We start from the raw sequence: 13832 nt of genomic DNA, 5'->3' as shown, positions 1-13832 counted from the left end.
TAGAAGCTGAAAAAATAATCCAATATCCAGAGAATAATTTTTTAATGATTCATTGTTTATATTTGTATCAAGTTGGGTCTGCAAAGCGTTTGGTACTACATCAATTTCGGTTGCAATATTTTCAATATTACTCGATTCACTTTCAGTTTCTTTATTATTTTTAATTTTTTTTACACCAAAATTGAATAATGATATTTAACAAATTTGGTTGTTTAATCAGTTTTCATAAGTTAGAACTCACAAAAATAACCATAACACTATCGCACTCGTTACTCGTATATTATAACCGTTTGAATACTGAACACAGACTAAAACTAAACGATCGTCATCGTTTAATGATTTTATTATTGTAGTTTAGCAATTCAATAGAAATTTTTGGTGACCGATCGAATATGGAAATAAGATAAGATAAAATTATCCACAAAGTATGAGTTTTCTAGGTATATCGCAAATTGCAACTATACAGTTCTGTGTTCGTGCGTAGTTCTCAGTAATCACCTCGATAATTCAACTATAATACTACTAGCTGATCCCGTGCACTTCGTTACCCGTTAAATGTACAAACTGTATATGACTCAAACTTTGTTCAATGCGTTATTTAATATTCGGTGTGTGATGTTCTAGATTTATCTTAACTTTTCTGTTGCCCAGGATAAAAATTCTGATTCACAGCAGTACATTATCAGGTAGGCAATCTACCTGCGGTAGATCGCGGACCCCGTGCTATTTGTACGTAAGTGTATAATTTAACTCTACGCAATATCAAAGTTATACCAAGTTTGTCGTTTTTACTTAATTCCACGACGATGGATTAATATAATCAATTAATACAAAAACCTAACTTAACCGTATTAAAATCCAATGAGTAAAAAAAAACAAATTTAACCCTTTTTAAATTAGCCTATCTTCTTCCCAGTTAGATTAGACCAATCTACCCAATTAAGAGGCCATAACTCCGGAATTACTTATAGCACAGCATACAAACTTAGATAATAACCGATTCTCAGACATATAATTATTATATTGATACAAATAATAATATTAATCAACAAACATGCCAGATTAAATAATAGCAACCAATATATAATACACTATTATTATTTTTATAATAATATTTTTTTTTTTTATATATATAACCATAGCAACCATTTATAAACAAATATTTCTACTGTAAATTATCAAAATCCCTGTTTGAGCACTTCTATTATTTTTTTCTGGATAACCCTTATCACTTAGGGGTATGAAAAATAGATGTTAGCCGATTCTCATACCTACTGAATATGCACAAAAAATTTCATTAAAATCTGTCAAGCCATTTCGGAGGAGTATGGCAACGAAAACTGTGACACGAGCATTTTATATATTAGATATAGGTATAAACTTGTATTTCATACCCGACTAATAAACAAAGAAAACCAGTCAACAGCTAATTTTAAAAATATTTTATAATAATAGGAAATATAATAAATTTGACTTAATTTTTAAAGAAATTATTTCGTGGGGGGGGGTTGAACCCCGAAAACCCCCCTTTATACGTGCCTGATATGTTATGTTTAATTGTCATATTATAAAATTTTCAAGTAAGTGTATTATCTAGTGAATGTTGTTGGATTTATTTATATTTTAATTTTAAAGTGAGTTACGAGCATTTAAAAATTTTAAATTGACTGTACATTTAAAAATTAGTAAACTCTCTTTAAAATTACAATATAAAAAAAAAAACCCCTACGAAATTCACTCAATAGCATTCTTCCTTGAAAGTTTAATAATATGACAATTCACTCTAATATTAAACAGAAGTCAAATGGATTATTCAGAGTGTACATTTTGGTATGTTATGCGTTTGTAAGACTGAGACAGTTCATGCGAGTGTAGCATCCTTTTAATATAAAAAGGAAATCTATTTCAATTACAATTATTATTTTCAGATAAAAATGGGCTTGGAACGTAAAAGAAAGTCGATTAATGCTGTTCAAAGCACTGATAAAAAAAGAAAAAGCATAATAGAAAAAAAGTCTTCATCGTCGTCTTCCTCTTCTTCTGATGATTCTGATGAGCAGTCTGATCATGATAATGGATTAAATAATGAAGTAAAAAATGACAATCCTGCTATCAGCCGTTGGCCTCAAGATGACATTCAAAAGCTGTTATCTAAAATGGAGTCAGTACTTCCTAAGAGTGACAATACAACATTTCGAAGTCGATTCGCGAAACTAGACTGGGATAAAGTTCAATTTGATAACTATAGTAAAGAAGAATGTCAATCTACTTGGTTAGCAATTCAAGATCAGCTCAGGACATTTAAAACTATAGGTGATCTTATTCATGATGCTAGAAATTTATTGGAAACTAAGGGCATTGATACATATCGTTCAAAAACAAATCGGTTACAAAAACCTAGATCTGCATATATGTTATTTTACACAGAACAACTACAAAAATACAAGAAAAAACATCCAGATTTAAAATTGCCACAGTTGACACAAATCATTGCTGAGAAGTATAATAAATTATCTCCCGACAAAAAACAAACATTTCTTGATAGAGCAATAAAATTAAAGACTGAATATATTGAAATGGTTGATAAAACAAGTGTAGGTTTCAAATCTAAGGATTCAAATAAACCGAAAACTCCATTTCAAATTTTTATGGAATCTAAATCTACAGATTTAGAATCTGCTAATGTTGATAAAGCTGATATTCAAAACAAATTAAAAGAAAAGTGGGAAGGTATGTCAGAAAAGAAAAAATCTAAATGGATTAAATTGGCAAACGAACGAGAACAGACGTATTTAAACAATCTAAAAGAAGACCACAAAAATGATCCTGCTTTCACTATGCCTACAAAAAGTGCATTGACCAAAGGTGATAGAAATATTTTGGATTCTCAATCAGGCAAGCCAAAAAAACCCCCAGTTAATAATTATGGTCTTTTCTCTAAAGAAATGTTGCAAAGTGATGCATTAGCTGGTGTTCCTCCTAAAGAGAGAATGACAGAGTTGGCAAAGAAATGGAAAGCTTTTTCTGATGAAGAGCGACAAATTTATTCAGATAAGTTGAAAGTTATAACCGAGCGATATAAAACTGAATTTGAAGCATATTTAAATACACTACCAGAAGATGAAAAACAAATAGAAATGTCTAAAAACAAAACAAAACCTAAGAAACCTGAATCAAAAGTTGTACCTAGGATTAATGCTAGAGAAGTAATCTCAGAAAAACCCACAGAAAAACCTAAAAAAAAAAGTACTTCAACATATAACGCGAAAACTAAAACATTCAAAAATGAACCACAACAATTACCTTATAAAAATGCATTTGAATTATACAGAAGTAAATTAGGAGCAAATGATAAACATCCAATTGCAAGTTTAGAAGATTGGAAGAAAAAAAATGGACGAAAACAAACATTGTTTGAAAATGAACTTAAAACCCTTAAAAAAGAGTATATGAAAAGTTTGAAAGTATTTTTAAGATCCCTTTCTGAAGAGGATTTGCAATTGTATCTAAAATTGAGAAAACCTGAATTTTTAACTGACAAAAATGATTCTAGTGCATCAGAGGATGAAGGCAATTCTTCATCTGAAGAAGAAGAAGACGATGATGATGATGATGATAATGATGATTCAGAGTAAAACAAAAACATTTATTTTCATTTTTATTTCAATATTAATACCTCTTGTTTAATTATTTTAAGATATTAGTTACATTGTATAAGTTAATTTTATTCCCGTTTAACCCATTTAATTTGAATTTTTGATTGCTGTAACAATTTTTTGCATCTTTTTAGATATTATCCATTCATAAAAGGCAATTATGTTAAATAGTATACTTGCAATTTAATCAACATTGATTGTTACTTTTATTTTTCTAATTAAGTTAAACCTATTTTATTAAATAATGATGAGTAACTATAATATTATATAACTTTTATTTATTTTTGAATTTATGATATATTTTGTTAAATCAACTTTATTGGGTTTTTAAGTATAATTATTTCTACATGTTTTTTTTTATGTTTTCATGAAATAAAGTTAAAATTAATATATTATATTTTGAAATATAATTAAAATTTGAAAATAGTTTGTAAAATAATAAAGGGTTCTAATAATATTATTTTGTTCAATATAATAATTATATTAATATTATAGTTGTATATTATTCTTTTCGATTCTTTTAAACAGATTCAAATGCATTTTGAGATATTAAAATAATTTATGTTGAAATCTCATTCGTAAAAAAATAATACATTTTGTTATGGGAATGTAGGATAGTTTTATAATAATTAGTAATTATTGTATTCATCAATGAATCAATGGAAGGTTATAATTAGACCATTAGTTTGTAACCTATGCTTAAGACAAAATAATGTTATACTTGACAAACAAATATATTTTTTCTTAATAAAAGTATTTAAATATCTTTACATGCATTCAGTTACCTACCGATCCAATATGAAAATAATGAATTATTTTGTACACATATAGGTTGACTGACGTATCTGCTCGGAATAGATTTCATAATAATATATCAACATTTATTTATGTTGAAATTTGAAATCAGATGAATTTTAATTTCAATACATCCATTACAGTGACAAATGACGAGGTACCTACATCACACTATGCTACTATACAGCACAGCGACCCCCTCAGGTTTTTTATTTATGATTAACCATTTTAGTTTGTTATTATTCATTAATCTATTTTTTTTGATTCTTGCTATGATTGGGACCTGGACGTTTTTTACTTTTTACACAAATTCAGCCATTGAAGCATATTATTCAAAGTAATTCTGAATTTTTCCAGATAGAACTTTTCTTTTAAAATTATTAGCGGGTAATGACAAGGACAAGGTGACCAGTTTTGAATTCAACACCAGAACGCACATTTTCTACCATGAAAAGATTAAAAAAATATTTCTTCGTGAATAGATGAGGTAAAAACCATTTTAGAAGAAAGACGTAAAAACTGTGTGTTACTGTATTTATCAAATGCAAGTGACTGTTGGTTACAGATATTGGATGTGAATTAAAAATACCTGGATAGTTGAAAAAAATAATAACAATTATCAAGCAATAGATACTGAACAAATTTTTTGCAGAGTATTTATATAGGTACCTTACCACTATATATTGGATACTGTGAAATTGATAGGTACCTATTAATTATTAGGTATCACTTTGAGATATCTATGTATATCTTAGATCGTGGTAGCAACTAAATTTTCTAAATTAAATGCAGAAGTTAAATTGATGAAAAGGTAGGTACTCAATAAAATAACTGAAAATAATCAATATCTACACGGGCACCTATAGCTATCTATGTGATTTTATTTTTTATGTCCAGGTGTGACTATGTGAGATTATGTTGTGGATCCATAAATGGAAGAAATGTACACCAGACCAACGAACTGTTACAGCATTAGATGATGCCTTAACGAAATGTAATAATGAAATATTTCCTACTATAAGATTGTCTTTGAAAATATTAGAAACTAACTTCCAGACCAGTTGGCAGTTAAGTGTTACTTCGGCCGAGAGAAGTTTTTCGACTTTACGCAGCGTTAAAATTTGATTTCGATCGAGGATGGACTAGGATAGTTTAAAAGTGAATGCTTGTTAAATATGTACCTAAATCAAAATATCAATATTTGATGAAATGGGTAATAGAAATAATTGTAACACAAAAAAAAAAAGTTTGAAAATGTTCCTAATAAATAATAATCGAACATACATTACATTTTCACTGTCTGTTTATATTACCATTTTCTATACAAAATTAAATTTCCAAAATATATTGACTCATTTTGAACTATTTATGGGCATAAGAAAATCTCATTTTTATTAATTTGTACTTAACTATTGTTAATAACAAAATTTTAGTTGTGAGGACTGTGAGGTACCTATGTATAAAAAGGTGTGCAAGGTGTAACGGTCTGCTAAGCCTAATCTGCTATAGCAACTATACAGTAGCTGGTGCCTAAGAGGCCAAGTGGGTCACTGTAATGCAGCCATATTCCGGGGTCACCTGCAGTGGCGCCGAATCCATGTATCAGGTGTGGCAGCCGTTACACCTATTTTAGGGGTGGGTGTACTTCCAAAATTGGAGGCTAATCGTAATCCTAAGTATAAAAATATATTGTACAAATGTAAGAAAGATAACTTCTTAGTGTGTAGTAGCGTGCAGTGTGTAGGTACTGTGTGATTACGTTAGAAATAACCAATAAGTAATAACTAATTAATAATTTAATTAATAGTTTTACCATTAATAAATAAATTATAGTATTTATAATCAATATAACTATAGTGTTGTGTAAAAAGTCAAAAATGTCTGATAATATAGTAGGTACATTTACTATTTTTATTTTACAAGTGATAAAACAGTTAGTATCTATTAACTGAAATATGGGGGGTAATGCCCCCCCCCCCGGCTTACATGAATGAATTTTATTTTACAAAGATTTGTGCTTTTATATTTTATTTTTATTTTAAGTCTGCAATTACCTATTAAGATAGTAAAAATGGTTCAAATTTCTACTTCAGTGTCTTTTCTGATAGAAAAGTGAATCTAGTTGGTATTTTGTCGGGTCAAAGCTCAAAGGTAAAAAAGTTCCCAGTAATTTTAGAAAAACGTCGTGAAAAAAAATTAGCAAATAAGTATAATAGTAATTTTCACGCAAAACCAGTTATCGACAAAATCGATTATGTTTTTCTGTTATAACTCAAAAATGAATAACTGTAAAAACTTTATATTTTAACAATATTTTTATATAATATATGAACATTTTCCTTACAAGATATTTCCTACAAGATATTCAAAATATATTGACTGTTTTTGAGCTTTTAACATTTTTATTTTTAAATATCGTCGATAAATAATTTTCTCTCTCAGTCAAGTTGAACACAGGTCCACAATATGTATATTATTTTTTAGGGGCCTAAAGTTAAAACTTTAACAAAATTCATTAAAATTGAGAAAATTAAAAAAATTTCGACTGCCCACCAAAGAAAAGTTAAAAGAAAACCTTACCTGCAGAAATAGTCACATTAATTTGTTTTGAGACTTAACTAGATAAATGTATAGGTATATAAATTGTATACTGTATGCTTTCAAAAAATCATTGGGGATAAAATAAAATGTTACTTCCTCCTGAATAAGTTATTGGGGCAACATTGAAAACTATTTCACGGTCCTTACAAAACATTAACTTTATATTATCTACATCGTGGGCTACATCTTATATTCATATTATAACCTCTCGAGCAAACAATTTTCTTTCATGAAATTGTTTTCGTAGAATAGTCTGGTTGTTGCATAGAATATCCCTGCATGGTGCATTACCTTTGCCAACTTGAGGTGATCGATGAACGCAGAGGTGTGACAAAAGATAGTATGTGCACATACGTGCCACATATGTGGCTCGAGCGGGAATGAAATTTCGGTCTTTAGTGAAATGCCGCCCACGACTGCGGCTCGCTAGTCGCTCTACACACGTCGCCCGCGACTGAAATTGCTCACTTCCAGCCCTCGCCACACAATATACTATTGTATGATTATACCTATACGTAATACCTGAAGTACCTTCAATGACGTTATACACCTATTATTTTTTTTTTTTTTTATTAATTAATCCGCGGCAACTTAAGCCATATGGTGGTTTTTACCGTTTGGGAAGGTAGTACCTACTGTAAGTTTTAAACACGTGTGTTTTTTGGTTTTGGCAGATTTTTTAGCGGGCACCTGTAGGTATCTGCCATGCCCGGGTGGAGGATGGTGGCACTTTTCTCCGGACACCGTGACTTGCCCGAAGAAAAATGCCGCCCGCCGCCGGCATCAAACCGACGCCTTAATCCGCTCGGCCACTCCGTCCCCCATTATTATTATTATTATTATTATTATTATTATTATTATTATATTATTATTATATGACGTATAAACAGTAAACGCTATGTCGCATATAACATTGATATTATACTGTGTTGGCTAGTAGTGTTTATTGTTGTGCCTATACACTGTTTATTTGAATAGAATTAGTTTATTTAGGTATATTGTGATATTTCGACAGTAAATTATTTCCAATAAGCATTTAACTTTTTTAAGTTTGGTATTTATATATAGTGTTAAAATTGAAGTAAAGCAAAGTAATGTTTTCAATTAATTAAATTATTTTTCCTCGACTTAAAATAGCTGCCAACACAGTGCTAAGTTTCACGCGTGAAGTGATATTCCGTCAACCAATTAAGATGTGGCTGCAGGTCGTAGTTTAGATTGCATTAATTAAAAGTAATTATACAATATTATAGGTGCACTTAAAATAGATTTGATAAGCCTGATTTATTCAAAAACAGCTTTTAGTTAAACAATTTATCAGCGAAAGGACCATCATCCATGGGCTCGTTGTATTATGTTTAAAATGTATACGAGACTAAATTCCTTTCAAAATTCAAATCCCAATTATTTGTTCATCTTTTATCTTATCTAGATAAATAGTTACGAAGTATCTAAACGTTGATCTTGGATAATTTTTTTACTAATCTATACCTACATAAATTCATCTAGATAGATTTTTTATTGATAAAAATCGCGAAATTGTACAAACGCACTATAAATATTTATACAGATCCTCAAACCAAGTTTATGGTTTATAATTAATAATTAATTATTATTATGTTCCTAGTGCCCAACTAAAATATACCTAAATTTAAAACCCATTTAAAAAAATGTATCTTTATCTAGATAAAAAAAATACTTTATCTAATCCGAACACTGCCTATTGTTATCATAGTAAAAATTCATAATAAATACAAAAGTAACAAGACACAACTTAGTAGGTAATGGAAAAAATAAATGAAATATGAATACATTTGGTAACGAACGGGCCAGGGAACATTTCAGTCCCCTCTCCAGCCCCACCACTGACAAATATGTACAATATTATAATAAAGTCATAAAACATTATTCTTAAATGAGCTGCATCAAAGAATTTATGAAATATACCTAAATTTAAAAAATTTTTAATTTATGGAAATTCTTTCGTATAGTATATACTTTCATTACTTTAAACACAATTACTTAAGTTTATATTCATGATATGCAGATAAGTAAAAAAAAAACCATAATTATTCATTCACAAACGTATGTAATATTAAAGTCATAAAGAAATCATCATTTTTGTACATCATTATTAATTATGAATATAGTTGTTGGAGGTCTGTGATTAAATATTTTCTTACATAAGGTACATAAAAAATATTTGGCATTATTCTTAAAACATCTTGAACTATTCAAAAGTTTGTACATAATATTATCTATTTATCTGTTTAGACTTTTAGAGCTTACAATATAAAAACTTATGTACCTACTATATAGCTATATTATGTTATATGATGGTAGGGAAATATACATATTTTATTTATTAACCTCAGTGTTTGTTGAAAAAACGTTAGCCTGTGTAAAAAAAATATTTGCCCCACTCTGCCCCCCCTCCCGAAAAACAATTCTAGCGCCGTACCTGGTAACGAATTCGGTAAATCTAATAAATAAAAATCACATAGGTACCTATTTGGTTACGTCTTAGATGTTATATTTTTAATGTAATTTTGCTTTAATAATAAGTTATTAGGTAGGTACTATGTAGACTCTACAAAGTGTAAAATATTTTAGACATTATAATATTAGGTCTATATAAAATGTAAGTACTTTAAGTACCTATTTGATTAAGATTTTAACTCTTAGGGTCATTTATTAGGTCATTTATATACCTAATCATTTTTAATTACAACAAAAACATCAAAATAAATTTAATTCAAAACTAGTGTGCAAATATTTCCGTCTTACCGCTGTTTTTTTTTTTGCCAATTTGTTACCTATTATTTGCAGTATAGTTAAATAGATATAACATATATTTATAAATATTTTAACCTTATTTTGAACTTTTAGTTCTTAGCTATAAAAATTGAGCATTATATACATTTTTAAATACAAAATAATTTGATAATGTTCGCGATTATGATGGATTTTATCAACATTTGGATTTAAAATGCTTATAAAAATGTTGTGCCTTTAATTTTTATATACCTATTTATTAATTTTGAACTTCTAATATAAAATAACTTATGGTCTATGGGTAAATTTTCAAGTTTTTTGATTCAGCAATCCTTTCAATATCTTTTTTTGATACATTTTATATTTTTTAATTACCTGTTATAAATTTATAATATACCTATATACTATATATTTGTATACCTATATCAAATTTTTAATAGATCTATATATTTTGGGTTTTTTTTTAATATTGAGCAATGAAAAAATATACCCAGTGGCGCCGAACCTATAACCCAAGAGGGGCAACCGCCCCCCCCCCCTTTTTTCGGTGGGTGGGGGTCCGTGGGTACCCCAGCAAACTACTTATGAATTATGTTGCTAATAAGTAGGGCAGAGGACTTGTAGCTCTAAAAAAGCTCTAAATATGCAAGCACTTATGCACTAAAAAACCCCATATAATATGCAATTAAAATATGCACTTAAAATTTTTTTAGCCTTTTTATTTAAATAATAAATACATAATACATTAACATTATTATTTATTTATCCTAATCGAATAAAAGCCCGCATGGTGTACACACGTATCTGTGGTGGTGATGTCGTATAGGTATAGTTTACGTTAAAATCGTTATCGCTTCTAAGAAAAATGTGTGCCCGAGGCTCCCGAGCACAGTCAAAAACCATATTAAACGACAAAAATTAAAAATAAATAAATTTTTATCCAAACATTTTGACTGTATTGTTTGAAATAAAAATGTCACTGTGGAAAAAATCGATTCAAGTAAAATATGTCTCAAAAAATATAAAATAGCGTATAAAAGTGTAAAATATGCCCTACAAACCAAAAAAACGTAAAATATGCATTTATATACACAATAAAATGTCAAAACTAGCTTTGTGGAAGCATGAAACGTATTTGTTTCGCACTCTGCTATTTTTGTGGCTGTGCAAAAAAAATATGCAAATGCTACAAGTCCTCTGCCCTACTAATAAGCTATTAATGTATACATATGCAGCACTGAAGCAGGCATAAACGGAGGTGGTAGTCTGTATAATTTTTTACTTGCCCCCCCCCCCCCTTTTAAAATATAGTTCGGCGCCACTGAATATACCAAATAACCGGTACACATTTAATCCCTAACTATTATTAGGTAATAATTGAATATAAATGGACATATTTAATTTTCTTTTTTTATATATATAATAAAAACTGTCACACTCTATATATTAGATACGTTATAAGAATACCTAAACATAATTATTAATTTGAATGTTTACATGGTTTTCTACACATTAAAATTGTATTTGACTATGATCCTATATCTAGTTTATTATTTCTATGATTAATTATTAGTTAGGTTAACTGTTTAAGTCTTGCTAATACCAAATAACATAACGTACCTAGGCCAATATATTTTTACTATATTTCTGAAACCTTAATTTTCTAAAATATACAAGTATGGAAGTATCTATATTAAATCCTTTCAAAATCACCTTTTAAATATGATGATCAAGTTACTTAAATATTTGATTTTATCGATGTGGCAACAACCAACAAACGATTCAAATGTACACTAATCCAAGGTTGGGCATTAACGAGTTAAAAAGTTAAAGTTAAGTTAATAAGTTAATTTTATATTAACTTTTTAACTTAACTAGTTAATTTTGGCTTTTCATTAACTTAACTGTTAACTTACTAAATTTATTTTTCAATTAACGTGAAATGAATGAGTTAATTTTTCATTTCAAGAAGTAAGTTAAGTTAATTTATTTTGTTTTTAATTTTATCATATTTCACTGCTTCAGTATAATTCGTTTTCATGTCAAAAATATTTACCGTGAATTGTTTAAAGTAAAAAACGTATATAATTCGAATTTAACTAATATGGAAACACTGTATAACATATAAACACAATAGTCTATAATTTAGTTTTGGGTTGGAAAAAAATTAAGTACGTTAGCGTTGTATAAACAAATTAACTTTTTTTAACTTAATAAAAAGTTTACAAAAAGTGTATATTAACTTTTAACTTAACTGAGTTAACCTATAGTTAAATTAACTTTTAACTTTTTGTTATTGGTGCATATTAACTTAACTTAACTGAGTTAAAAAAAATCATTAACTTGCCCAGCCTTGCACTAATCTGTATTCTGTATATACCATTATATATTTTACTACTCAGTATTATTGCTATATTAAGGATTGTAATATTGTACACATTTTGTTGATATGTCAAATGTTACATATAATACATTTGACAAGAATTTAAACCGATAAATATGTAAACATACAATATACAATTTAACGTGGTTGGTATTAGAGTTCGTTGTATGGTGACCTGGTGATTGGACGCAGTCACTAATATAGTAATGTGTGCAGCGGTCGAGCAGACTCCCAGATGGGTGACCACTCAGGTTTTCTGTGATGATCTATCTGCCTCACATAAAAAACGCATACCGACCGTAGCCCCCACACAAACTGAATGGGGTTGCCGAGTGTCAAAAAAACGAAGTTCATTTTTGATTTATTTTTCAACTTCTCGCATGACATAGGTAGTGAATTGCAAGTTAAAAATAATGGTGTGAAATATTGTATAACTATATTATATTTATTAATAGTATTCGTTATAAATGTAGTAAAATGTATAATAGTATAGCAATTTGAGATTAATATTGATGTTTTCTCAAATTAAATCTAAATCGACATAAGCAATGAACACATTTTTAAATTATTAAAAAGTTAGGTGGGTATAAGTAATTTATTGTTCATTGCCACGCCTAAAAAAAATTAGTTCGGCGCCACTGGGGGTCACGGTTCAACGATTGACTGGAAGAAATTTTCAAAAATTCAAAAATTACCAAAAATATTTTTTAGGCATTTAAAACAGTCCAAAAAAAAATATATTAAAAATTAATGAAAATCGCAGCGTTGAGCCGAGATAAACATAATTTTATGTAGATAAAGATAACTAAATTATTTATCTAGATAAAGATGAAAAATAAATATTTTATCTAGATACATTTTTTTATATTGGTTTATGGCACTCTCCGTAGGCAGAGTAAGTTTAAACATATACAATGTCTAAGTACCTAATACCTATACAACACAAAAGAAAATACCTAATTTTAATTATTATTGTTACGATTTTTGTATTAATTAATAAGAAATAAACTATTATTTTTTGTCTGTCGTCATCATTTGTGGGAGTAAAAAATAAAAATGCTTCGGTTTTCTACATCTGCACCTTTTCCGGTACTGACTGGTAGAAAAGTGAATCTAGCATTCTAGCCTTTGGGGGTTCAAAAGTGAATCGTCCAAATAGCTTTCAAAATCTATAATAAAAGTAAAAACAGCTATAAACAGCTCAACAAGCTCATAAATTTCTTCTTTTTCCCGACGGTTTTGAAAACTACTGTGATTTTTTTACTTTTGATCACTCATAGTCATAGTACCAAGGTAAATTTAGTTGCCAGAAAAGATGACAAATTAGAAAATTGAATTTTATTGCCCCAAAAATTGATGACAAAGACAAAAAAAATACACAAATAGGCGCAAAATAGGGGGTACTTGTAATTCTTTCCAAGTACGTCCTTTTCCTAGGAAACAAACTATCACAACTGTCATATTGTCACACCCAAGACCTCCCATTTGACCATCAGGGTGCTAGACACCTTGTAATTAAGTCTTCACATATATCCTCGGGCAGCATGCCATGGACTGATACGGATACGCACAAACTCAAGAACTTCCTGAAAAAAAAAATATACATATAATTTGTACATAGT

General features: G+C 28.8%; 1 protein-coding gene across 1 annotated transcript in view; it reads left to right on the top strand.

Moving 5' to 3' along the window:
• Positions 1 to 4426, top strand: part of LOC100160778 (nucleolar transcription factor 1-A) — an 8289-nt gene extending 3863 nt beyond the window's left edge. Inside the window, exon 2 of the mRNA XM_001949901.5 lies at positions 1929 to 4426. Within this exon, the coding sequence (XP_001949936.1) occupies positions 1935 to 3635 (1701 nt within the window). The 5' untranslated portion in view covers positions 1929 to 1934 and the 3' untranslated portion in view covers positions 3636 to 4426. The remainder of the gene's footprint in view (positions 1 to 1928) is intronic.
• The last annotated feature ends 9406 nt before the right edge of the window (positions 4427 to 13832 follow it).

The sequence above is a fragment of the Acyrthosiphon pisum genome, chromosome A1 (assembly GCF_005508785.2).
Source record: "Acyrthosiphon pisum isolate AL4f chromosome A1, pea_aphid_22Mar2018_4r6ur, whole genome shotgun sequence".
Lineage (NCBI taxonomy): Eukaryota > Metazoa > Arthropoda > Insecta > Hemiptera > Aphididae > Acyrthosiphon > Acyrthosiphon pisum.
Note: the sequence above shows the minus strand (reverse complement) of the source record. Positions and strands in the feature narration are given on the sequence as shown.